This window comes from Neomonachus schauinslandi, chromosome 4, assembly GCF_002201575.2.
Source record: "Neomonachus schauinslandi chromosome 4, ASM220157v2, whole genome shotgun sequence".
NCBI classification, from domain to species: domain Eukaryota; kingdom Metazoa; phylum Chordata; class Mammalia; order Carnivora; family Phocidae; genus Neomonachus; species Neomonachus schauinslandi.
In genome coordinates, this window is record NC_058406.1 from 2,156,624 (window position 1) to 2,183,480 (window position 26,857).

Sequence of the window (26,857 nt, forward strand, 5' to 3'; positions counted from 1 at the left end):
CTTTTTATTATGTTCATATGCTCAGGGTGACGTGACCCCTAGCCCCGGAAGTAGCAACAAAAATATATTAGTTAGATATTATAATTCTGGTAACTGAAATAAAGACAAATAGAAAACGATGTTAAAACATTAAAAAGTTGCAAATTTTCATTAAAGGTATTTACATGTGTATTCTGATGCCTAATTTATACACATTTTTTTAAATTAACTTCATAAAATATTCTGAAATATGAAAATAATAGAAATAAATAGTTAAATATCCACAACATATTCAGGAATGAAAAGTCAATTATTAATTCCTGTTCCAAATTTACATATTTATTTATAAATGGCCAAGGGATCTTACAGTTCCTTCCAAATATTTTATGTTTTATTTGTGGTTCCTTAATAGTCTATAACTCTGTAAGGCTTTCAGTAGCCACGAGTCACTGCTAGGGATCATCTCAACGTAAATGCAGGATTCTTCCATAACCAACAATGCTAACTGGTCTTAAATGCACCCAATTTTGTCAATCACTAAAATTAAGTATTTTTACAAGTATTTTTTTAAGTTACATAAGTTACAATATATAGAAAATAGGTGACAGATATTTGAAAGTTTTGATCGGAGAACGAATGGTTCCTTCACTAACTCGTGTCACCGCTGCTCTGGTTACGGAAGCGTCTGGTCTGCGCGTGGACGGGCAGACAGGTCGAGCCGCTGTTTCCGGGCCAGGAAGGCTCGTTTAGTCATCGGTCGGCATCTGCACTCTGCTCTGTCCACTGAAAGTTTATGCTATTTCTCCCCATATACTTTTTATTTTTTAATTGGTTATTGTTTTTAAAGGTAATTCTCTTAGTCTTATCCTTGCTGTGTATGAGAAGGTATTAGTTCGCCCAGAATGGAGAATGAGTCGTGCAGATTCACGGTCACGAACGTACTCAGGGAGCACACCGCTCAAACAGCTGTTAGGGGTTTTCTAAAATACATTTTGTTGTTTCACATGGTTGGGAACTCAGAATACCTACGCACTAATCATTCAGTCCACATTTCATCCATTGCGCCCAGTTCTCGCTGGTGTTCGGAAAGCCTGCCTGACGCTCAGGAGGCCGCACGGTGGGACAGGAAGGGCCAGCCGCCTCGGGTCCCCGGGAGGCTCGGCCGCAGGGAGTACAGCCCTGTGCGGGGGGACACCGGGGCGCCTCCCAGCAGACTGCTGACGCACATGGGCTGGTCGCCACAGCCGCCCGCAGAGGAAGCACGGGGGCCCACTCCCCGGGCCCGATGGCTGCCCAGGAGCGGGGTCTGGGTTCTTCATTGGAGGTGGTGTTTGGTGTTTGAAGTATCACAGGACCAACTTAATGTCCCAATTCCAGCGTAGACGTGTGAGGGGCAGCACGACAGGCCCGAGGCAGACGCTCTGCGGTCTGGGCTGGAGGCTCACTTGTGACGTACGTGAAGTAGAAGCTACTCCATGCCAGAGTCCACAACACCACGTCCGCCTCTAGGTTTTAGGAGAGGGTTGTTCGACCAACACGTGTGGTCAGGTGAGCTCAGGACAATCAGGGGACAGGCACTCATAATTCTGTCTGGGGGCTGCACACGTGTAGGGGACGTGAGCGCCCTGAGCATAGCCCTGACCGGAGCCAGGGGGACTGCCGCGGACCCCACATTCCTCACGGGCCCCGGCACTCCTCATGAGTGCCGCAGGGGGACCCACGCGCGGTGACCTGTGAGAGTGGGGAGCGTGGGCTCCGTGGACACGGGTGAGACGGTGCGCGGGCAGGGGCAGGCAGACCGCGCCCGGGGCGGGGGACGGTGCCCGGTGAGACTCGCGCACGCCGTCTCCCGGCCGGTTACCACTGCCCGGGGGCCAAGGCCCGGCGGGCATTCTGCCACGTGTGAGAGAGACCACCATGCACCAGGTTCACAGCGAAGCCTTTATGGAAGTGACGGCGAGCACACGAGGGGAGAGCGCTGTGCTCGTGTTGCGCCCTCCGCGTGCTGACCCACCCGGGCAGCGGGGTCGGTGCCCTTCAAACACACTGATGCTCTTCTGTTCCCACTGGGCTGGGAGGTCAGACGCCCGGCTGCTTGAGGCTGCGGCGGGTTTGGTCCTAGCCCCGGGATGTAGGTTCTTCGGTCAGCTGCACATCCGGCCCGACAGGTAAGGACGAGTGGGGCCGAGAGCCGAGGGACAGCGGGGGCGGTGGACAGGTCACCACGTCCAAGGACGGATTTTAGGAAAAATGGTTCACAGTCAGGAAACTTGCTCCGTCCCTTGTGGGGACAAAGGAGGCAGAATGCGTGTCAGGTCACCGCTTTGTGTATGTCCTGCCAGAGCTTTTGCTCAGTCCCTTTGGGGTTGGGATCTTGCTTCCAACCTTTGATCCTGAGGTCCCTGATTTGGCCACGGCTGGGCCTTTACCTGCTGGACACACAGACACACAAAACACAGGCACCGTGTTAGGAGGGAGACGAAGACACGAACAGAGTGCGAGGCCGCGGTGACGGCACAGTGGCCCCTCAGTCCGCAGGGGCCCGGGCTGAGCAGGGCAGGCGCAAGGACTGGCCACACTGGCTGAGGCGGACGCGCACGTGAGCCAGCAGAGAGGAAGGAACAGGGCTCAGAGGAGGAGCCTGACGTCAGGGACGGAGGGAAGAGAACGGAGCTGTTTGCCAATTGCTGGCTTCAGAAGCTCAGCTCCAGAAATGAAGAAAGGGGCGGCCGTGAGACTAGGGCTTCGTTTCCGGGCTGAGGAGCCTCGGGCAGGCACCCCCCTGGTGGGGGTGGCCCTGGCGGGGAGGCCAGAGAAGGGTCCCAGAAGGGGCAGGAGACAAGGAAGACGACAAGACAGAGCTTCCCAAGGAGGTTGATGGAAGGATCAGAGGATCGCAGAGACCCTTGGGACAACTTGGAAGCCCTGGAGATGTTAGCTGAAATGCTGTCATTGGGTCAGAAAAGTTAGTCACAACCCCTCCAAGTGCCCGTATGCCTGGTTTCTGGAAGAGGCTGCTGTGGGGCGCGGCGGGGCCGTCAGCCGAGCACCGCCCTCGGCACAGCCCAAACGTAAAGCTGTGCATCCAACAGTGTTTTGGTTGGGAATAATTTTCTAATGAAAAATATCATATTTTCCTCTAAGGCATTCTAAATCTGACATAAAATAGTGAAAATCATGATTTATAAAACAGGTAGTGGGCATTATCTGTGAATCTACATTTAACTTTGTGTTTCTAAACACTCTGGTTTGGTGATGCAGAAAGAGGCCGAGAACAGGGTCTGCACCCTAAGAACACCCGGGGGCTGGGTCTACTGTGTCCATGACGCCGCGGGGAGCCTCCAGAAAGGGCAGGATCCATGCACGCATCTAGTGCTGACAGAGTTCTGGTCAGGCAACGAGCCTCCTCACTAAGAGCCGGAGACAGGATGCAAAGACTGAGTGACAACGGAGGGCAGGGACCCCACCACGAGGGCACCGACGTGCAGGAAGGTGCGGGCCTTACCCGGCGGCAGAGTGGGTGCCTTGGGCAGCACGTGGGTCTTACGCAGGTTCATCGTGCAGCCAGTGGGGCCCATGAGGTGAGCTTTCCATGCCTGAAACAAAGGAGGCACACGGTGCGTCAACCCGGCACCCGAGGGAACAAGCGAGATGAGCTCCGCCAGAGCCGAAACCAGGGGCAGCCGCAGCTCCTGACCAACCCGGCAGACGGAGCGTCGTCACGGACCGGGTGCCACCGTGTAGGTCTGGGGAGCGCACGGGGCTGTGGGTGGCCTCCAGGAGCGCAGGGTGGCCCCTGGTTGATGGCCAGCAAGAAAGCAGGGACTTCAGTCCTAGAATGACGAAGAAAGAACTCTGCAGCAGATGGGTGAGCTTGGCGATCCCTCCCCAGCCCAGCCCACAGATGGGATCGCAGCCTGGTGAGACCCTGAGCAGAGGAGACGTTCGGCTGTGCCCACAGCTCCTGACCCACAGAAACCGTGAGACCGTAAAAGGGCGCTGAAGCCGCCAGCGAGGGGCCATTTGCCACCCAGCACGGGGGACCGAACTCTGAGAAAGCAGACGGGAAGCTTGAGAGGCCTGTTGACGCCTGTAGCTGCGAGCCGGGAGCCGGGCTGCCGCTCCGGTCGAACACTGGGGATGGGGGGACAGGGCGGGGCACATGGGAGGAGGTGCCGAGGGCTGCAGTGCTCAGAGCCGGCAGCTACACAGGGCAGCCAGAGGAGGGGATGGGGTGTCACGGAGCAGTCAGAACACAGATGCAAAGGCTCCTAAATTCTAAAACTAAAGGGCATGCGAGAGAACGTGTGTGTGTGAGAACTATGTATATGTACCCTTTAAAAAGGCTAAGCCGTTAAAAAGAAAGGAGCCCTGTAAGGAAGGAGGGGTGGGGAGCAGGGACAGCAGCTGCTCTCGGTTCCCTGAGCATGTCCCATTTGATAGGCTCTGGAACGAGCAGAGTACTTTATGTCATTACAGGACTTAATTAAAATGATCCCCTATTGTCATGGAAGGACACACCAGCATCCAAGAACCAACCGCGGGAGAAACTAAGTTCTCAAACTCAAAGGTGCGTCCGACCTGGCCTAACCTCCAACCCACAGGAAACGGAGGGGACGAGAACTACATCGAAGGACGCCAGGAGGGACGCAACCAGCAGACGCAGCCCACGCGAGCCCTGCGGCCACCGGCCCCTCCGAGCTGTAGGGAAGAGCCCGCCCAGGAAGCGGTCCCCGGGGCGGCCTCCCCGGAGCCTGGACACGAGCGCTTCTGCACCGTGCTGTGGCTGTGCTCTGGGGAGCACGAGAAGGGGGCACACGGTGGGTGCAGATGAAACGCGCGCCCACCGTCCTTCAAGCGGGGACGGGACGCCAAGGCCACCTGCGGGCTCCTGTGCTCCGCTGTGTGCTTTGCTACGGACTTGACGTCTTCTGAGGCAGGGAGGGCGAGCCTGGGACAACCGTGCGGGTATGGGCTGACTGGCGCAGTCCCCTGCAGAGCCGTCTCGCGCGCACCGCGTCCCCGAGGGCTGGGACAGGGAGAGCCTGGCAGCAGGACACAGCCGGGCGGCAGGTGGCAGTGGTGAAGGGGGTCGGGGCAGAAGCAGCTGAGCAGAGGCAGGTCTCCAAAGCCACACTGCCTGGCACACGGAGGTGAGGGACGGACGGCCCTGCCCCTCGAGCACTAAGCTGGAGTCAGCGTGGCTGACGAGGGAGGGACGAGAGCCTGCAATCACCCGTGATGTGGGATTTCCACGTGGTGCCGAGCTCGGCTTTAGTCATGCGAGGGGACCGGCATGCTGTGGTCTGGCCTAGACGCCATCTGGGGCCCCAGCACGCGGAGGAGCGCAGAGGCCGGACGGAGGCCAGAGCCCCTCACACTCCCCGCTGCCAGAGCTGAGCCCCCCCAGCCCCCCAGAGGGTCCACGGCGCTGCGGAGGGAGGAAAGCACCTGGGCAGGCAGGTAAACACAGTAACTGTTCGGGCAGCGCTGCAACAGACCGGAGTGCTCCCCGAACACCCCCGCCCCCTGCCCGCAGTCCAGCCCCGACAACCTCGTCACCGTCACCTGCACAGGGCTGGCCCTCACCTCCTCTCCAGGGGAGAAGTTCTCATGGCACAGAGGACACCGGTTTGCCAGCTTCTCTGGTTTGGCAGCTGAAAGGGTGTCAGTAAGACAAGATTTAGTTCCTCCCGTGAGACCTGCACGGGGAGCAGGACACACCTGACCGGACACCCCCTCCGCAGCGGGCCCCCCCAGGCAGGGCACTGCGGACACGGAGGGCACCGCCTGAGCCCGCACTCACGGTTACACTCCTTCGTTTTTATGTGTCTGGGCAGCTCTTCCTTCAGAACAGCCTCACTGCAGCGGTAACACTTTCCAAACCCGTCTTTCTTGTCGCATTCTGTCAGCAAGTGCTCCGTCAGGCTGGAGATCTCCACCACCTGCATTCCGAAGTGCAGAAGGAAGCACGTCTCCGAGAACACTGCAGTGCGTGCTGCCCCCGCCAGCCTGCACGATCCGAGCTCGTGCACCTTAGCTCCGTCCTCACCCCGCTAGCCCACAGGGCTTCTGCCGTCCTTCCTGGTGCTCTGTTCAACACCCCGTGTCCTCTCATCATCTTACTGTGGTAGCATCTAAAGGCCACGGCTAAGGGTGAGGCCGGAGGAGTGACGGTTAATTCCAGTGGGACACGTGTAGTGAGCCGCAGAACAGCTTAGCCATGTGGCCTCTGGGTTCAAAATCCCGGCTCCCTCACACCTGTAATGTGCACAGGATCCCAGGAAGAGTGGTAGGAGATTCCCCTGCTACGCTGGTATGTTATATGCACGACGAAACTTCATGCCACGGACTCACACACCCTGCTGGAGAAGTCAGCACCTCCACTGGGGTCTAGAGTCCGCACTGCCTGCCCGAGGGTATGGAGGGGTCTGCCCACGTGGGAGCTTGCAAGAGCCCCAAGGCAGAGGCAAGAAGTTCCTTCTCTCAGTTCTCCCCCTTTATCAAAAGAAAGGCCACGGCATCAGAGAAGAGATTCAAATTTGGGGGGTAGGAGAAGATTTCTTAAACAAGATACACGAAGTGTCAACCATGAGAAAGATGCATAAGGTGGACAACGTTAAACTTAAAGGACACATTAGGATGACGGACAGGCTGGACCCCAAGCGGGAGAGGCCGGCTACGGCATCTGGGGCCGGCAAAGGACCCCGGTCCAGACACAGCAAGAATGACCACAGATCAGTAGAGTAAGACTGGCAATCTATTTTAAAACGCGAACCAGAGGGCGCCTGGGGGGCTCAGTCGGTGAAGCGTCTGCCTTCGGCTCAGGTCATGATCCCAGGGTCCCGTGTCCGGCTCCCTGCTCAGTGCGGAGACTGCTTCTCCCTCTGCCCCCGCCCCCCCGCTCTCTCTCTCTCTCCCTCGTAAAAATAAATAAAATCTTAAAAAAAAAAACAACCCATGAACAAGAGACTAGAAGGTATTTTCTAAAAGAAGGCAGCTGAGCAGCCAGCAGATGGACGGAGGGATGGACAGGTGCCGCACCTGACCATCCGCAGAAAGCAGGGAGGCGGTGAGGATGAGGAGCAGCCCCCCACACCCTGGCTGGTGCGTGGACGTGTGGCCCCTCTGAGCCCTGCCTGCGTCAGCCCTGCAGCCCAGTGGGGCGCGCCCAGCCACTCCACCCCCAGGGTGCACCCCAAATGGTGCTTTCACAGGCGCACTGGGAGATGGATGCCAGAATCACTCATGGTAGCCTCAAACTGGACACAGCCAATTTCCAAAAACAGTAGGACGGAGGGATGGATTGTGGACTGTTCAAACAATGACTGCTATAAAGCAGGAAAACTAACACGACACAAAATAATTAGTTTGTAGGATTCCATTTGTAGAAACTCAAAAAGCGAGAAACACTGACTTGTGGTGTCGGGAATTGGGACAGTGGTGACTCTGGGGGGAGAGGCGGTGCCTTCGAGGCCCGGGGAGCTGGGGCACACGGTGCCATTCTGTGGGGGTTCAGGGGCTCAAACACTTCTGACCTGTATATGGGCACCTCGTCAATACCGTGTTGTTTATGGACTGAGGGTTTGTGGCAACTCTGCAGCGAGTGAGGCTGGCGCCATTTTTCCAAGACCATTTGCTCACTGTGTGTCTCTGTGTCACATTTTGGGTGTTCTCATGGTATTTCAAACCTGTTCGTTGTAATCACATTGGTTACGGTGACCTGGGTCAGTGAGTAGGGCTTGCGGAAAGCTCAGACGGCGGCTAGCATTTCTTAGCAGTAAAGTACTTTTCAGGTACTTTTGTTGTTTTTTGGACGCCACGCTGTCACACACTTAACAGACCACAGTACAGTGTGGATGTAACTTGTGTGCGCCCTGAGAAGCCCGAAACGCCCCTGGCTGGCTCTACTGCGGTTTTTGTTTTCCTGTGCTGGTCTGCAGCAGGACCCCCGCGAACCCTGAGGGGCGTCTGCACATTTACGTGCGTGCCACGTACTTCAGTGAGAGTCAGGGAGAACGCACCAGCTGTACACACAGAGGGGGGCTCTCCATTCAGCTATGTCCCCAGGCCTTGTCCTCTGCGGACGCCGCGGCCCGGGCAGCCTTGCAGGGACTGACCTGTTTGCAGTGGGCGCACCTCGTCAGCACGGGGCAGCGCTTCCAATAGTGCCGGTCCAGCCCCTCTTCTGTGAAGGACTCACTCCTTTCCCCACAGAAGATACACAAACTGGAACAGGACAGGAGCCGGAGATGAAGGCATGGGCGTCGTCCAGGGACGCGCACGCCTTCCCTGTCTGCAGGCGGCCTGGGGTCCGCGGGGGCACAGCGCGTGGGGGCGCAGTAAGAAGAGCGGGTGTTTGTGACACACTAGCGCGAGGTCCCTTCAAGTTCTAACCCGTCAGCATAATCAGGCAGAGACACTAAGTCACAAGAACAAAGACATTCTACTGAAATGCCTGTAGATTTGCCGTGTGGCTGCACAGGGAAGAGTGTTTTGCTGTCACAATATTCTGGGCCTTTAGCAGCGCTCTGACAAATGGCTGCTCGCTTCTCTGGGCGTAAAGGGGGAACGGCATCCTGACTCTCCCGGGGTGGGGGGTGCCCATCGGTCCGGAGGGCCAACCCGACCTTTACAAATGACTGGGAAGAGCCGGTTAGCTTACATAATCCCACTGCGCTCGAGAAATATTTCCTTCGCAGCACCTGCACGCGGCCGGCCCCTTCAACCCTCGCAGCACAGGCTAAAGAACCTCTACTCAGGGCGCCTGGGTGGCTCAGTCGGTTAAGCGACTGCCTTCGGCTCAGGTCATGATCCTGGGGTCCCGGGATCGAGTCCCGCATCAGGCTCCCTGCTTGGCGGGGAGTCTGCTTCTCCCTCTGACCCTCCCCCGTCTCATGAGCTCTCTCTCTCTCTCATTCTGTCTCAAATAAATAAATAAAATCTTTAAAAAAAAAAAAAAAAAGAACCTCTACTCACTTATCTAAATAGTGATTATCTGGGACCTCTGGAGCCGGCGGTGGGGCTGCTTTCCCTCCTTGTGTGTCTGAAACGAAAATAGAAAGGATTTAAAATAACCTTCTGTAGAAATTATTTTCAAATTTTTAGTAACCAGTTTGATGTGAAATACATTTAAAAGCACCCAAGTTGAGGGGTGCCTGGGTGGCTCAGGCGGTTGAGCGTCCAGCACTTGATCTCGGCTCAGATCATGACCTTGGGGTTGTGGGATGGAGCCCCGTGTCGGGCTCCACGCTTAGTGGGGAGTGCTGCTCCCTGTCCCTCTGCCCCTCCCCTGCTTGTGTTAATCTTACAATCCCTGGGTATTTGCTCAGGGAATGAGGTGGCCGCTGCAGACAGTCCCCATGCCCAGTACCTACCCTGACTCTCCGCCTCCACTGAGGGGCCTTCTTTTCCCTAAGAACAAAAACAGAAAGATCAGGGACAGATGGCTGCACAGTGAGAGTCTGTCCAGGATGCATTTTGATGCTGAAAATAAGTTCTTCTGTTTTCAGACCTTCTACCAACAAGTAACAGAGCTCTATGAGCCGTGAACGCCCAAATGTGTGTCTTCCCCTCACAAGCCCCATCACGGGCTCCTGTCCCTGCTGCCACTTCCCAGTGGCTCACCCTCCTCAGCGCCCATGGGCTCTGGGCAGCACGTGACTGTCACCCTTCTCCACGGATGCCTGGGGCACCCCAGGAGCCCCATCTCCTCAGCCACCTCCCCGTTCCTGGCTCCTCATGCTAGGCAGGCTCTTCCTGGTTCCCAGGCTCACAGCCCTCGGTGCGAGTGACCAAGGGTTCAAGCCTTCTCTTCTTGGGGGTCCCAGGACCCAGCTTCTCCTGACCAGGCTGAGCCGCTGCCCCAGCCTGCACTGTTGCAGATCAGGTGCCAGAGCCCCGGGCACACGCTCCGAGAGACCCCCAACATCTCCCCTTCTCCCCACTCAGCCTCCATCAGCCTGCCAGCAAATCCTAGCCTGGACTTAGAGCACACCCAGGCCACACCTCATCTTGCCAGATCCGGGGGCCTGCTTCGGGGTCCTCCCACGCAGTGGCTGGTGGGCCTGTGAATGCCTTGGCAGGCTGATTTACTTTTGCTTGAGATCCTCGGCCGGCTTCCTAGGTCAACTGTCCCCTCATCTCGAGTCTGCAGTGCCTACTGTGACCTGGCTCCAGCCGTCCCTCCAAGGACCTGGTGCTCAAGCTCCTGCCCTCTCTTCCTCTTGCCCAGGTTTTCCCCCCGAGGCCCCCCAGAGCAAGGTGTCAGCCAGCAGACCCTCCTGGGCTCCGCCACCGTCTCCCGCACTCGCTTCTGTATCTTGATCACCATCCGATGCTCCTGAAAGAGGCGAGGGTCCCCAACGAGGGAGACTCTTGTCTGTTCTGTTCTCTGGCGCACACTGTGCCCAGCACGCTTGTGGACTAAACGGGTAACGTGCCATAGCAGCGTTCCCACGCTGAGGCAGCCCTCAGTCTGATGGGCCGGGCCGCGCTCTTCCTGCCAGGCTCCTGCCCTGGGTCAGACACCCTGCGACTGGGGCGCTAAGGACGCAGGGGAGCGCTGAGCCGTGGAGCAGGCAGAGGGGTCCCTTACGAGCAGCAGAGGGTCCCTGCTGGTAGCAAGCTGTGGCGGGGCTCAGACCTTCCTGCCGCAGCTCCCCCCCGCCCCAGAGCCCTGGGGGCCGCGTCAGCACATCTCCTCCCCGGCTCTCTGAACACTGCCATCGTCCCTACAAAGCCCGACCGTGTGGTGAGCGCCTCACAGCACCCCCGAGCACCGACCAGCCTGGGCTGCGGGTCGGGGGGGGTTTGAGGGCCTTCCTAGACTTTCAGTTTCAGGGAACAGGGACAGTGGGTGGCCCTACACGTAGCATTTAAGGGATGTGTTACAAACATGGGTACTGTCTGCTGCATTTGTAGAGAATCACGCTTCATGTCAGAGTAAGTGACCCACGTCACAGCCAAGCACAGAGCAGGACACACACCAGAACACAATCTTAGAGCTGGGGACGGTTAGTAGATGAACTTCGTGAAGATGGCACGGGGCTCACATGATTTATGTGCCTACACAGAAAGCAAACCCAGCGGGACTGCATTTTAGGCATCAAAACCTCTTCTTAAGAGAGACGGGTTTGGGGGCGCCTGGGTGGCTCAGATGGTTGAGTGTCGGCCGCCTTCGGCTCAGGTCATGATCCCAGGGTCCTGGGATCGAGTCCCGCATCGGGCTCCCTGCTCGGGGGGAGTCTGCTTCTCCCTCTGCCCCTCCCCCTGCTCGTGCTCTCAGTCTCTCTCTCTATCTCTCAAATGAATAAATAAAATCTTTAAAAAAAAAAAGAGAGAGAGAGATGGGTTTGTGTATTTTGCAGGGAGACAATGTAAGCAACGCCGAAAGCTGGATGCTTTGAATAGCTTAGAAAACCGATCAGTAATTTTCAAATCCTTTTTTCTAAAACTCGGGAGCGATCAGGCAATCTAAAAATACTGTCATTCCCAGAAGCTTTGGAGCTGGATGGCGGGCACAGTGCTAGTCCCGTGACTGCACTTAATGGCGCAGGCCTGCACACTTGAACATGGTTAAACTGGGAAGCATGCTACGGATACTTCACCACGAAAGAAGCAACAGAGAAAGAGACTCCGTCGTCCTCAGCAATCATTCTAGGACAGTAGGCCCACGTCCGCCCCTGCCCCATGGTCCACCCTGTATTGCTTTTTCTTTCACTGTCTCTTCCTCTTGGAGCAGTGGCCCTGAGGGGCGGGCAGGACTTCGTTTTGCTCCCTGCTTATTCCCAGAGCTCAGCACAGAGCAGGTGCTCAGCAAACGTAATGAAGGCAGACGAGCTGGCGAATGCACTCCGGGGAAACTGAAGGACGCGGCTACCCAGCACCGTTTCCACAGACGTCTATAGGGGGGCGTGGCCTTAGCAGCGCCCACAGCATCTGGGGCTGGGCTCACTGCGGCTCGGGGCTGCGCCGTGACGGGGAGGAGAGAGGGCAGCACAGCCCGGCTGTCTTGGCTTAACCGCTGAGAGGTCTGTCCTTGGGGTAAGTCGCCTGAGTTTTAAAAATCTGTTTGCCTGGGGCGCCTGGGTGGCTCAGTCGGTTAAGCGACTGCCTTCGGCTCAGGTCATGATCCTGGAGTCCCGGGATCGAGTCCCATGGTGGGCTCCCTGCTCGGCAGGGAGCCTGCTTCTCCCTCTGACCCTCCCCCCTCTCATGTATTCTCTCTCTCTCTCATTCTCACTCTCTCAAATAAATAAATCTTTAAAAAAAAAAAAAATCTGTTTGCCCATTGGGGCGCCTGGGGGTGGCTCAGTGGGTTAAGCCTCTGACTCTTGATTTTGGCTCAGGTCATGACCTCAGAGTCTTTCCCTGCGCTGGGCGTGGAGCCTGCTTGAGATTCTCTCTCCCTCTCCCTCTCCTCCTCTACTCACGCTCCTTGTCTCTCCCTCTCTAAAAACATAAATAAATAAAATAAATAAATAAAATAAATAAAATAAATTCATTTCTCTATTTGTATGACATTAGGAAAAGTCGAGTACCTGCCGGACCTGCTTTATAGCAAGCAGCTGTGAGAATCGGACCAAACATGAATGTCTTGAAGAACCATCCTTGAGGGACGTCTGGGTGGCTCAGTCAGTTAAGCGTCTGCCTTCGGCTCAGGTCATGATCCCAGGGTCCTGGGATCGAGCCCCCATCGGGCTCCCTGCTCAGCAGGGAGCCTGCTTATCCCCCTCCCTCTGCCCCTCCCCCTTTCTCTTGCTCAAAATAAATAAAATCTTAAAAAAAAAAAGAATCACCCTTGACTCCATGGTGAGGCCCCATCCCCAGGAAACTCCCTCCTCCAGGGCCCTTCTCTTCTGTCCTGTTCGCCCCAGCTGCCAGTACCTCCCGAATCATCACTGTGACTCTGGGCCACAGGCACTTCAACACCCACTCAATTGTGTTTTCTCTCTCTCTTCGAGCCGTGGCAAGAACCCTCACCGCGAGGTCTACCCTCCTAGCAGCCTGCGGCGGTGTGATCCCATCAACAACAGGCACGGTGCCACGCAGCACACTCTGGAACCTTCTCCTCCTGCACCCCTGAAACCTCATGCTCCGTGATGAGCTCCTCCCCACTCCCTCTCCCCTTTTCTTTCAACTGAAGGACCTGAATGACAAAGTGAACGTCGTGACACTGCTGTAAATCCCAGAAACAGGACAGTCACTCTCCGACCCCCCCAGACGGTGTCTCCCAGAGGCTGAGGACCAGGGGCTTCCTGAGGGGGAACATTTCCCTGAAACCTGCCTTTTTCAGTGCATGGGCATCAGATCTTCACATACAAGCTATTTTCCTCCTTTGCCTCCGAGGGAGGCTAGGAGCTCCGAAGAGGAAATCTGTCCTCCACCTCCTCCTTGCAGCCCTGGGGTTTCCTCTCTAAACATCACCAGCAGCTCACGCCAGTCCCTGGCATCACTATCTAATTCAAACCAGCTGATGGAAGATTCCTTTTATGTAACCCCAAACCAGTTTTAAAAAAGCAACAAAGCCTACAGATCTCATCTACATAATGCCGTGAAAGGAAAGCAAGCATGCTGTGCATCTGTCTCGTGGGATGAGCAGTCAGGGCATCCGTGAACGCGCAGGGGTGAAGGATACAGGAGCCTTCCCAACCTGAGCTTCGGCCTGAATGTCCTTGAGTGTGGCCAACTGCCCTTGTAAAGCTTTAATTTCTTCTTTCTTTCGTTTTTCTGCTTCTTCTGTAGCTGCTTTCTTCTGTGCCTGGTATGAAAATTATTTTTCAATTAGAATAGCCATTTAGGGTAGTCTTAGAAATTGGGAGAACATCACGGCATATGAACTATGTTTCTCATAAGTTATGACAGTCACTAAGATTAACAATATAACTGGGGTCAAAGTACCTTCACCAAATTAATCTGATAAATGTTTACGGACAGACAGAACCACACGTCCTCTCAGCTGTCACTATTCCTATTTACAGATGGGGAAACTGAGAATCTCACAGGCAGAACGTGGAGGAGCTAAGATCTGAACTCAGGGAGACAAGGTTTCCCTGGTTTCCTGCACAGGAAGCTCCTTGAGTAATCTGTCGGTTTATTCGTGGACCAAATAACTTCAATAGAGGATTAAGTCATAATTTCATAAAAGTTGACTTACCCTAATTTCAGCTTCTGTAGGTCTGCCATCTATTTTAGCAAATCCCTCAAAAATTGTTTTATAGAGAACATTCTTGCGTGTGGTGTTGTCGTCAGGAGGGAGGTACTCTAGAATAAAAGCCCGGTGCTGTTTATACATGTCCAAAATGACTCTAACCGCTGTCTCTCGAACCTCATACACTCTGTGCTCCAGGGCGCTCACTGAAAACTAAACATAGAGTTGGGAGGGGTTCTTGTGGTTACTGATTCTGACAATAACAGAGTTTATTTTTCCCCAGCATGAAAGAAATATAGGCACATTATAAAAATTTGGAAAAGAACACCACCCACAAAATTCTGGCTATTACGACACCAAGTTTTTCTCGCTGTGTTTCCCTCACACACGCAGTGGAGCTCACGTTGGATTATATACAACTTTGTGTTTCGCTTTTTTCCATTTAACATGCCAACGAACATTTTTTGGGTTATATCCTTCTGTAGACTTCATATTAAATATTATAAAGTATTCCAATCACCGAGAAGAGGAAATACAAGAAACTACACGCATCCACCATCCACATTAACCAATGTTGTAATTTTGCCATGTTTGTTCTGGATCTTTAAGAAATGAAACACCGTGGTGATGGTGTGAGTCCCAGCAGAAGCCTCCCGGGCCCCACGGCCTTCCCGCGCTCTGCGAGGGCACGGCTCTCCTGAGGCCGGCCTGTGCGCTCCCATCCGGACACGCGTTTACGTGTGTGTGCATGCGCGCTGGGTACACACACGGGGTGTTTGTTTGACATTCTAAGTAGTATACTGTGCTTATCTTTCTGAAACTTTCTTTCCTCCTACTCCACATTTCTTTGTTGAGGACGTTCGTTCGTCACGATCCATTTCAGCTGCTCTACGGTGTTGTGCCATGACACGTTCGTCCCATCCCACGTTGTCGATACCATGCTCAGTAAATTGACATCTCCCTGTGGGGCTTTGGGCGCCGGCCTCTCACTTCCCATGGTCGCAGCCTGCCACAGGCTTTTGGTTTTACCCCAGACGCTGGCACCGCCTCTAGGAGTCCCGCCCTCTGGTGGTCACTCCTACCTTCCCCACTTTTTGTAGTACTCCCTCCCCAGATAACTCCCCAACCCTGTCCGGGCCTCTGGTCCACTCTGGACCCAACACTGTCTTCTCCCGTCCGTCACCTCGCTCAAGTCTTTCCTGCCCCACGTGTCCATCACTAGGTCACTTCTGGGACCCCTTCTTCCTGCGCAGTCACGTGCCTGCAGACTTGAGAAGCATGCTGACTGGCCCCACACCAGACTCACCACGACAGGTGCCACGGGGGCTCCGGGCAGTGCACAGTGACCTGACCTGAGGCATTTCCGGCCAGTTCACTCCCTTAGATGTTAAGGGGGCGTTTCATACGTCCTTCTTGTCTCTCAAACCTCCATTATCCCGTCAGGCTTTGAGCGGACTTCGTCCGTGGAGAGGATGCGTGTTGCCCGCTCTGCATGCAGCCAGCCCTGCTGCGTACACACCGGAGCCTGACCCCACTGGCCACTCGGGGACTTCGCTCCTGCCGTAACCAACCCCTCCTTCCAACGTTCCCCATGCCTCGTCGCTGCGGCAGAGCTCACCGGGACTGAGGCCAAGGCTGGCGTCTTGAAGCGGGGCGCCGGCTAATGGGCAGTCATGTGTGCCGGGCAACAAGAAAACTGCACTTGGAGGCAAGACAGAGGCTGGTCCACGTGACTGCAGAGCGAGTCAGAAGGGAAAGTCCCCTGGGGAGCTGGCAGTGGCCGGCCAGGCAAGCGATGACGGGGGCTGGACCTTCGTGCAGCAGGGGAGCTGGGAGGCCGGTCGGCGTCTGGATATACTCGCAGGAAGAGCCCACGGCATTTGCTGAGCCAACAGAAGAACGGTGTTGCCATTTACAGAAACACGGAAGGCTGAGAAGGAGCAGGTCAGAGAGGAGGGCAGGTGCTCCATCTGGGCGCGGGGCGGACACGGCTTGCAGGGGGAGTCAGGTGTCCAGGGAGGGCACGCACAGAAACTCTGTCTTCCACAGATGGGCAGGAAGGCGCAGGTGAGGTCAGCGAGGGAAGGTGTGTGCACAGGAACAAGAAGAGGAGGCCTGGACACTCCAAAGTTAATGAGATCAGGAGGATGAAGAAGAACCAGAAAAGGGACCCAGACAATGAGGCCAAGCGTGGGGTAAGTGGGGCGCAGAGCTCCAGAAGTCTAGGGAGGGAGTGTTTGAAAGGCTTACTTACTTCAGTGTCTAAATCATTTGTCCGTGGAGGAAACACATGAGTGGAAGTGGCCTGACATGATCCTGCCTTTCCCGATGGCACATTTGATTACATGAGGACCTGGTCCAGGTCTCCGAGTCGATGCATGCGTGGAACCCACGGAGAAGGGAGGCCCTCCCTTCCCGCGCGGACGGGAAGGAATGCGGAGCGCTGATGCTTGGGCTGCGCCAGAACGAGCCGCCGTGAGGGCGCTGCAGCTCCTCGTCTCACGCTGGCTGTATGCTCAGAGCGCACTTCCAGCACATTCGAAATTAGGGAGAGGGGAGTCCTGGCTCTGGCGGACAGCTTCTCTCCCAGGACGTCTGTGGTTTCATCAGGTCGTCCATTTCCGCTGCTCTACACGTCCAGATGCTTGATGTCCCCAGTGACACTGCAGCTCTCTCTTACGGACACGGGCTCTTCACAGTCTGTCCACCACCAGGGACCAACGTCCACACGTACTTGCAGACTCATGGCAGAACGAGGAGCAGGAAGCCTTTGTTAGATGAAACAGCGACTGGTTTTCTGAAGTCATTCACTCACTCGTTCATTCAACAAACACTGAGTAGATGCCCGCCATGCTCCAGGCCCATCTCAAGTGCTCGGCCGCATGGCACCAGAGGTGCACTTACCTTCATCACGTTATCGATGGTGAAGCCCATGCCCCCGGTGCCCAGGTCTTTCAGAAGCCGGGCCAGGAGGCCTATCTGACTCATTGCCAGATGATTCGAAGAGTTGGCTTTTAATGGCTGCACCAGGTAAGACGGAATAATTTGGAGAGACCTAACTTCCTTGAACAAGGCCATTTCCTATAAAAACCAACATGACTGTGTTAATTTGTACTAGAAAATGCTAGAGGCAACTTAGTATACTTCAGTATAATCCTCGAAGTAAAAATCGAAGGAAAAAATAGGGAATAAAAAATAGCGGTAAAATAATTTATCTCTAATAACCTCATTATTTCTATTTAAGATACAATGATTAAAAACAAAACCCCAAATCATAAAAAATAAAACCATGATCACTCACAGATAAATGAAAGCTTTACAAGAAATGTGATCTAAAACTTAAGATTTCATTTCTCAGGATTTCCCCACTTCAGGAAAAAGGTTTTCTAATTTCTAAAATTCTAGAACAAACGAGTATTGTGTTAGTCTTTATGAGACTGGCCAAGAGGGTAGCAGTGCATAGTTTCTGGCTGATGGGACCGCTGGTCGGCTTACGGGAGAGCATGAAGTCCCACTGCCAACGAGTAAGTCTTTCTATAATTAAGGTATTTAGCATTTAAGCAGCCAGACACAGAAAGAGAAATGATAAAATACTGAAGCATATGGGTTGTAATATAGAAAGAAATCAGTTTTGGGGGCGGCCTGGGTGGCTCGGTTGAGTGTCTGACTCTCGATTTCAGCTCAGGGTTATGGGATCGAGCCCTGCATTGGGTTCCATGCTCAGCGGGAAGTCTGCCTGGGATTCTCTCTCTCTCTCTCTCCCCCCCTCACCCCTTCCTCTCCCTCTCTTAAAAAATAAATGACTAAATGAAAGACTGACACACTCTCATTTTCAATGTTCCTTTTGAAAGATGCCACCTCCCCCAGATTTACTGAGCCACACTGAGAGGGAGTATCTTGTAGGACTTGAGCATCACTTATTTTCACCTTCCTGTTAATATAATGTACTGCTTTTTCATTCTGCCCCAGAACTCAGGTTAAAGGAAATGAGATGACTGGTTCTTCATACTGGAAAAATGACCCCCCTGAGAAACTAGGAAAAGCTAGGGAGTCCTTCCCAACAGAATGTTGTACGGAATCTGAGGACTCCATAGACTTGCTGAAGCCCAAGCACGGGCCGCAGTCAGGGCAGAGCTCCCAGAACTCTCTCGGTATCCCCACAATACCTGGCCTGGAGGAGGCATGTTTGTTGAACGAACAAAACTATTTAGATTAAGGCCATTACACATTTATTATCTCTTTACCCCCAGTTTTCTACTCTGGTTTAGTTTTCCATATATTTTTACTAGAAGTTACTAGCATACGTTGAAGAAGAGAAATACTAGACAAGTCAAACTATACTTTAATCGAAGGCAAACTTCAGCTCTTGGAGCACCAGGCAAGTATGACAGGGAGTCACGAGGAGGATCAATAACGCTATTAGGAGAGACAGAACCTGGTAAGGTATTCAGAAAGTCAAATAGCGTAGTAACAGGCTCATTATTTACTGTTTCAAATTTTATGGTGAAATTTGTACCTGAATAAAATTGGAAGCTATGACTCGGAGGCGAGCAGAAGAGTCTCCAGTCCTGGTGAGCAGGACGGGGATGGTTCTTTCCACACAGTGAGCGGTTTCAAGCTTACTCAGTTTGTGTTTAGGAATATATTGCGTAATTATCATTTTCAACAATTTCAAAGAAGCCTGAAAAACCTAAGAAAAAAGCGGCAAAAGCAGAGGAGCTCCTGTAACTGTATTCCAGCAGAGAAAACCTAACATTTACCGCCGGTAACAACCATGGACACTATGCTGGAGATGCCTTGCTGCCGGAAGGGCTGGTGAGGGTGGACTGAAAGCCGCTTCCCAAACGCAGGGCCTCGCGTTCGGAAGGCGGAAGGCGTGGGCCCTCACCTTGAGCCACGGAAAGAGCCGCCCGTGGGCCTGGAGGCCACACCCCGAACACTCCCAACTGCATGCACGGGCAGCGTGCCCCCGGGGCGTGCTCACTCTTGCGGCCCCTTTCACAGTCAGGGGATCCAGGAATAACCCCAAGCCCCTCAGCTTCCATGAAAAATAAAAACAGAAACTGAGCGCTTAATCAGTCCCCGTGAGTCAGGCCTCAGCGGACCCTGGCTTAGAGGCGCAAGGAAGCTGACCCCGTTCGAGAGCAGGGCGCGCGGCCAGGTGAGCACAGACTGCGCAGGCTCTTCACCCACCACACTTCTTGCGAGAGACCCTTCCTTCCTAGTGACACCCTGTGCTACCCCCGTGGCCACCCGACCTCCTGAGGCACCTCACCCGGGGCCACCGGGGGCAGAGGGGACTCACCGGGGTCACTATGTCTCTGAGGGCTCTTCTCACGAGAAAGATGGACGTGCGCAGCATGCTCTTCAGCTCTTCCTTCGCGGTTCCAGCAGGCGTCTCCATCAGCCGCTTATACAGGGCAAGCAGCGCGTCCTCCCGGTACGACCACGTCTTGGAATAGGCCCCCGCGACCTACCACAGACCGGAGGCCGGCCTGACTCAGAGCAGGCGTGTCACTGACACCACCCCACCCCAACACCGTGCGACCCGACACACGGAGAAGAATCTCTGGTGGGACAGAATGAGTATGCGTGTTTGAGGAAGTGCCTGTCCTAATGCGGAATACTGAAGACCCGTAAAACACGGGAATATGAGAAGTTCCGCCAAGAGAAATACTGGGAAGCTGGGAACTAGGGGAAAACCCACTGGGCTCATTTCCATACGGAGACCCTCCCATCTTTTGTTCTGCTTTGCCACCATTTCCCCTGGGATGGGCAGGTGTTCCAGAAAGGGGCAGATTTTCAATCCCAGCTCTGTCAGTACTAGACAGAAACACCCAGCCTTAAATGAACACGCATTCATAAAATCTTAAATTCTACCTTCTGTTTCTGCTGTTTTGTATAATTAATGATTACTGAAAGACTTCAACTGAACACTGAGACCAAAAGGGAGCCAACAAGATCACGGACAGAGCCGAGGGCGCCTCCCTGCCTGCCTCCTCCCCGTTTCGCACACCTGCCCGCGGCACTCGGCCTACCAGGCTCTCTCCGAGCACATCCACGGCGGGGCCGGCCTCCCTCAGGGCCTTCTCCGTCAAGGGCTCCGGCTCTCCAGCCGCACCTCCCCTGGGAGGCTCGCTGACATCACTGTCACTCTTTTCTGGTTCCAGGGCCACTGCTGGCTGCTTCCGCGAGGCAGGAAGGGGCCGCTCGTCGTAGGGCACGGACTGGAGCTGCAGGGGAGGAAGGGTGGCTGCAGAGCTCCCCGGGTCTGCCCACCTGCCAACACCGCGTCTACACTGCAGGCCTACTCCTCTGCATGATGGTAGTTGTATCGGATCAGAATTTATACAGGAGGATTCAACTGAAAAAATTAGGTTACGGTTTCCACTCCTTTCTAAACTCACCGTAGATCCAACAGAAAAGCGATACAGATTCAGCCTCAGTTACTATTTACCACTAGTAATTACGGTTCAGCGGACAGGTAGCTTACAAAGTAAAAGCTATTTTTCCTGACAAGACTTCTGATTTTTTTCTTAGCTTATGACTTAGAAATAAGTATCATGCCTCATTTCAAACGTGTTCATTATCTGGCAGACACATACTAAAAACAGGCAGCCAAGCTAACGACCCTTCCACAGCCTTCCCGTGCTCTGGGCAGGCAGCTGTCTGTCCCCCCTCAGCCCTGCAGGTTCTCGCCGGGCCCCCTGCCCAAGCAATGGGCGACACGACACCCCCACCTCCTGGGTCTTCCATCCACATGCAGAGACAGAGGTGCACACCTGAACACGTACATAGGTGGCAGACTTTAGGGAAATTAGGTGGAAGAGAGATTCCAGAGTCACCTCCACTGAGACATTAACTGGCGTCTGAAGAGGCCGGTGCATACTATGTGTGCAAGTGAGGTTCTCATACTCTAAACTCTACTCTGCTATAAAACAAAGATGCTGACGTGCTGACGAAGGGGCAGTTAAGACCATTTTAAACCAAAGTACTGAATATGACTTAAAGCAATGACATCACAGACAAGATGCTCCCGGCGGGGATGACAGGGACCCTCAAAGCTGTGCACTGGGAGGCCAGCAGCACGAGTGCTGTCCTCTCTGGCTTTCCTGGGCCTCAGGCTGCAGCAGACACGGGCCCGTGCCCACCTGATACCCTGCCTTCCTCCCCAGAGCCCACCGGCCGCGCCACCTTGCCCGCCAGCTGGAGCCCTAGCAAAGGCCTCCTTTGGTCCTCGTCATCACTCAAAGGCTGGCGTGTGACCGGTAACTCAGAATGGGACGCGCTTGCCCCTTTCAGGGGACAACGTGCAGACGTGAAGCTGAGGGTCACACGCGAGAGCTCTAGCTCTGGGGTGACTTGGAACCACAGGAAACAGAGTGGAAAGACAGGAAGAGAGCGAGCGCTGAGAACACTGTGAAGCTACTGAACCCTTAAGCCTACATGAGCTCTCAAGTCCCGAGTGACAAACAGCAGGAGACCCCCAGTCTGAGCTAGCTCTTCTGCTACTTACAACACAGAAAATCCTCAAAGCACGGTAACCCTACATGACTTGTATGGAGGCCCTACTGAAGTCCGTTCTGGTCACTTTACAAACATGGTCTCGTTTATTATTCCTGGAAACAATCCTTCCAGCAGATATTTGTACATTTTTATAGAAAGGAAAGCAGAGGCTCAGAAGGATGGGGTGTCCCGGACCACCGGCTGATGGGGGCAGAAGCAGGCAGGAGGCCTGCACGTCTGACTGCAGACAGGGCCTCCCAGTGAGGTGTCATTACCTGCTGGCTGCGTCAGCCACCACGTTCTGGCTTCGGCATTTACCCCCCTCACCTGGAATGTCTGGCAGGAAGGTTCTGCGTTGTGTACCCTGATCCATCCCCTGCATGGGGAAAGCCTTGGCACCATGCGGGTCCTCCCCATGTGTCTGCTGAATAAACCGCACACAATCCGAAACCGAGTTACCTACATGGGTCTTGAGATGAAGGTCTGTGGCACGCGGTGATGGGTCCACCGTGGAGTGCTGAGAAGGGCCCAGGGCATGAGCTGGAGGCTTTTCCTGAAGGAAAGGCTCTGCAAACCGGCTTTCTGGTGCGCTTTCTTCTTGCAGCAGGGACGGCACTGGCTGTTGGTGGTGAGGACTGGCAGAGTGAGCAAGGGGCTGGGCGGGCAAGTCGGAAGGCCTTCGCATCTGGGGAAAAATGGGACACCTCACTCCCAGTGCTGTTGCCTGGGGGCAACAGGTGGGACGTGACCATTTAGGAAGGCAGAGTGACAATCTGCATCAACGGTGTCCCCCAGTCCTGTCGCAGCCTTTCAACCCTCTCCCCATGGTGGCCATGGCCCCACAGAGCACATCGGAGTGCCCGCGTGACAGCAAGCACAGCGCCTGGGTCACCCAGTGTGGAAACACGCACACGCACCTGCCAGCGAAGACATGGTGCATGGGGTAGGAAGCACCGGGCGGGACCCCAACCCTGGCGTGGCTGTGCACCCTGTGGCTGCAAAAGCAGCCTGTTTTGTGTCATCACAACATAGTTACCATGGCCAGGGCGAAAAGTGTGCCGGACAGACGCTCTCATTTAAGGCACATTTTACCAGGAGGCAGAGTGGCTAAGGAATGACCAGGGGATCCCACCGCCGGCAAGGGGCCGGGCCGGAGCCCAGGCAGTGAGGCTCCCGAGTCCGCACCGACCCGCACGACTCTGCCACGTGGGGTGCGCACCAGCTGCCTGTGGGCTAAAGGTGAGCGGCGGAACGTCTCCCAGGACACACGGTCTCGACAAGCTTAGGCCGTTAGGATTAACCGCACACGACCCTCCTGAGGCCCTCGTGGGGCGAACGTGGGGCAGCGCTGCCTTCAGTTCACTGCACAAACGGGGAAGCCGAGCCGGGGAGGAGGGGTGAGATCCGCGGCTCCGGCTCGTCCGCTCTCTCCTCCGCCCTGAGTCTGCCTGCAAGCGCGCGTCCCGCAACGCCTCCCGACGCAGGCCCCACAGCTGACGCCACCTGTCTGAACCGGCACCTGCGTGTGACGGAGCCGCGTGCACGTGGACACGCGGGCGCTGTGGGGCGTCTCCGCGGCCCCAAGGGCCGCTGCCGGGGCACCTACCGGCTCGCCGTCCACCAGGCTGTGCAGCTGCAGCTGCTCGTACACCTGGCTTCGGAACCGCTCCATCTGCTGCTTCTTCTCCTTGGCCAGGTCATAGTCCTCCTTCTCCACCGCACAGCGCTTCTCCACCTCGTAGCGCCCGAGCCGCTCTCCGACCTGAGGCACACGGGGTCACGCTGCTTCAAATGTGCACCCACCCCAGCCAGCGCAAAGCGAGGCCTGGGTGACGGGGCTGCTGCCCGCATAGACTGCACGGAGGAGGGGCCGAGCCGGGGCCACGCGGGGGCGGCTAAGAAACTGCACGAGTCCACAGGGACGGTAAACATCTTACGTTTTTCTACCACTTTAGGGCGGCAGTGTGGCACCTGAGGATGACGTCTGAAGAGGCCGAGCATGTGCCTTCGCTTACATTTTATTTAGGGGCTCATCCATCCGTAACTTTATTTTGCTTACCCCCTTGGACCCACACTAGTACCCATAGCTTTTAGTGACCTACTCCTTTGCTGTACCAGGGTCAGGACCACTGACTGCCTTCTCACACACCTGAGGGAGGACTGTTCTCTCCAGGAGCAGTACCTTTTGCAAATCAGCAATAGCTTGTTTCAGCTTCTTGGCATAGTCGTAACGTTCCTTTTGGACGGCTTCACGTTTTCTTTCATCTAATTTGCGTATAATCTGGGCAACTTCTGGATCTTGGTACATATCAAAAGCTAAGTCATCCAGTGGAGAAATATAATCAGATTTCCTAAAGGAGAGAAATGCATATTTTAGAGCTGACGTCGCCGTAGGTGACAGCGTGGTGGCAGAGGGAGCCCTAGGGGCTCATGACGGAGGAGGTAGAGTCGCAGCAACGGCACCCCCCACACCTGCTCCTGGAGCATTCTTGCCGGAGAAAGCGGAGGCTCAGAAGAATCGGGGATGGGCTTCAGGTCACCCAGCTCTTACGTGCAGGCAGGTCTCTGACTCCACAGCTCGTGCTCCCACCCATTACTGACACTGCACGGGGGGCTTCTGAGCCTTTGGGGCATTGGTTCTTCCACAAATATTTTGAGTGTGGACTCTGTGCCCAGCTCTGTTCTGGGCACCAGGGACATAACAGTGCCTGTGAATCATCTGTAGACTAGGGGAAGCCCCAGCCAAAGCAGACTGCCAGGCCTCATCTCTAGAGAGGCTGACTCGGTGGGCCCCAGGTGGTCCAGGCGTCCATATTCAATACCAGCGCCACAGTGAGCATGACAAGCACTAAAGATGCACATGGGCTACGCCGGGGCCTCAGCTCACAGGGTCAGGCTGCAGGATATCCCAAGTCCTGGGTAGATCAGAACAATCCTTCCAGGAATAAAAGATCTCTGTAGTGATCTGAGTAACCCATTCCTGATTACTGCTTCATTCTTTCTTTCAGATTCTACAGCAGGCTGGCAGCTTTCTCCTGGCTCTAACACTTAGAATAATGCCTAACCACTCAACAAAAATGCTGGCAGAGGACACATTTCAAAGTCTCTGTCTGCCGTACCAGCTACATAAAATAAGCCAGGTGTTAGCTTTGACTTAGATATTTTTATATACAAGTAAATTTTAATGAAAATATTTATCATAAAAAATTTGGTTGTCTAAAAATAAATTGAAACAGGACACATGACAACATCACTTTTCAGAACGATCAAACGTCCCCCCAACACTTCCCGACTCCTGGAAATCAGGCTGTTTGCTTACAGCACCACCACCGGGCCTGGGAGTTGGCTCAGCTTGGGCAGCTTTGAACAATATCAATTAGTGAGGACCAAACAGCAACACGCTTTGGTACTGGCACAGGGTTAACTATTTTTACCTAAATACATACTATACTTTTAAGTCAAAGTTACTTTGCCTTGAAGTCCTGGAGATGAAAACAAAGAATTTATTATGAAAATGCTACAAAGAAACACATGATGTCATCTGGCGTGGGAGTCACAGCTCCAGGGCTGTGCGTGGGCAGCTTCCCAAGAGCCGGTCTCGCCCTGCCCACGACCGCCCCCCCGCGGTGACCCTGGCTTGGCCCAGCACACAGCCTTCCACAGACCGCTCTCTTTACCCTCAGGAAAGCCCTGCAGATGAGTCAGGATAGACAAACCACGGTCTGCCAGTCCAGGTGGCTAACTTGATGAAGAACTGGTTTAAACAAGAGTCCAAATAACCCAAAGAGCTTCTGTGGGAGATCCTAAAACCGACCAGTGGGATTGGCTGCCCATGTGCTACCAGCTGGAGCTTCACTGAGGGCAGAGCCAAAGAGCTGTCCCGGGGTTGGTGCCGACGGACAGGGAGGGACAGTGTGGCAGTCCCCACCTGGAAAGGTAAGGAGGGCACTGCTCTTACTGTCTGGCACAGGGAGAGTCTGCGGGAGACCGACGGGCTGCGTAGGGGAGAGGTCACTTTCCTCACTATTTCATACACATTTAGGGACTGCTTTTACTTTCTAAGCACTCCCTACTGACATCCACCCCGTGACAACCAGGCTGGAAGCCCAGGGAGGCTCTACAGGAAGCAAGGCAGTCCAAACCAATGAGAAAGTTCTTCAGTCTTAAGCCGGGCTCTTGTGCTTGCATAAAATATGGAGAGAGTCTCTCTGCGGTCACTCAGGAGCCACTTGCTGAGCTAAGCGTGCGCACCAGTGGACAGCGAGCCTTGCTTCTGGCGGAGCCTCCCCTGGGCCTGCAGCTGGGCTTCACGAGGGCCCAGCCTGAGGGAGGTGGGAGCCACACCATCACCGGCTGGATGAGAGTGGGGAGGGCTTAAAGCAGACATAAGGTGAAGGCTCTAGTAACTGATAACCTGGGTCAATTAATCCCTTTAATTCTTACCTACAAAGTTGTCTGTGCCAATAAAATATCAAAGGATGGCCGATAGATCTTTTACCTGCATGTAGGAACTTTCTAGTAATACCTGAACACATAAGAAATGGAGCAGTCTTCAAAGGGCAATAATTGAAGATGTATGTGCTAAGTAAAACAGTGACCTTAATCTTTAAGTGTATTTAAGTCAATCCCATCAGTGGCTTAACTAGCTCGGAACTGAATTTAGAGGCTCTCGAACCCCCAATCCTCTAGAGCTGACTCACACTTTGGCAATTCTGAGGGGAGTCTAGGAGCTGATGGCCTTGTGGGGAGGATTCTTACCCAGTACAAGTTCCTTCCAGAGCTGGGTCCTCGCTGTTGTGCCCCAGATAATGATCAATCAGCTTCTCTCTAGAGGTCTGTGGGAGCAAAAAGTTCTGGTTAGTGTCTCAGAGGAAAACAGGAACAACACGAAACCTTAACTAAGAGATGGCGTGATATATAGATGTCAGCGGGCTTTGAGAATCCTAGTCTTTTGGAGAGACAGTTAAAATTCTTGAGTAAAAGAAAGTTTAATACACTACAGCTGCTAAAAATTATCTAATTATTCAACAATTTTATAAAGATTTTCAAAGATGACACTTTTTGTGACAAAAATAATCAATCCCCTCTTGTTAGAAATACATTTTCTTCTTTAAGAATGAAACATCCCAAACTTACAATATTGCTTTCATCACTGAAATCTGCAGGGTCTCCAATGATATTTACTGCAACCAGAGCAACCTAAGAAAGAGTTAACCAATC

General features: G+C 54.2%; 1 protein-coding gene across 4 annotated transcripts in view; it reads right to left on the minus strand.

The window, feature by feature from the left end:
- The window catches only part of CEP104 (centrosomal protein 104), a 36,301-nt gene continuing 9,444 nt past the window's right edge, over positions 1-26,857 (minus strand). Inside the window, exons 5-22 of one of the 4 annotated variants that reach the window (XM_021684004.2) lie at positions 26,774-26,836; positions 26,396-26,472; positions 23,820-23,988; positions 23,244-23,399; positions 22,101-22,322; positions 20,170-20,364; positions 19,437-19,604; positions 18,648-18,821; positions 17,036-17,212; positions 14,138-14,344; positions 13,634-13,741; positions 9,357-9,393; positions 8,959-9,025; positions 8,100-8,208; positions 5,786-5,924; positions 5,569-5,636; positions 3,485-3,575; positions 1-2,408 (exon numbers count right to left, since the gene is read on the minus strand). In XM_021684004.2, the coding sequence (XP_021539679.1) occupies positions 2,296-2,408; positions 3,485-3,575; positions 5,569-5,636; positions 5,786-5,924; positions 8,100-8,208; positions 8,959-9,025; positions 9,357-9,393; positions 13,634-13,741; positions 14,138-14,344; positions 17,036-17,212; positions 18,648-18,821; positions 19,437-19,604; positions 20,170-20,364; positions 22,101-22,322; positions 23,244-23,399; positions 23,820-23,988; positions 26,396-26,472; positions 26,774-26,836 (2,340 nt within the window). In that variant the 3' untranslated portion in view covers positions 1-2,295. Of the gene's footprint in view, positions 2,412-3,133; positions 3,390-3,484; positions 3,576-3,688; positions 3,813-5,568; positions 5,637-5,785; positions 5,925-8,099; positions 8,209-8,958; positions 9,026-9,356; positions 9,394-13,633; positions 13,742-14,137; positions 14,345-17,035; positions 17,213-18,647; positions 18,822-19,436; positions 19,605-20,169; positions 20,365-22,100; positions 22,323-23,243; positions 23,400-23,819; positions 23,989-26,395; positions 26,473-26,773; positions 26,837-26,857 lie in introns of those variants that run through there. The other 3 variants (XM_021684003.2, XM_021684005.1, XM_021684007.1) reach the window with 3 other exon arrangements.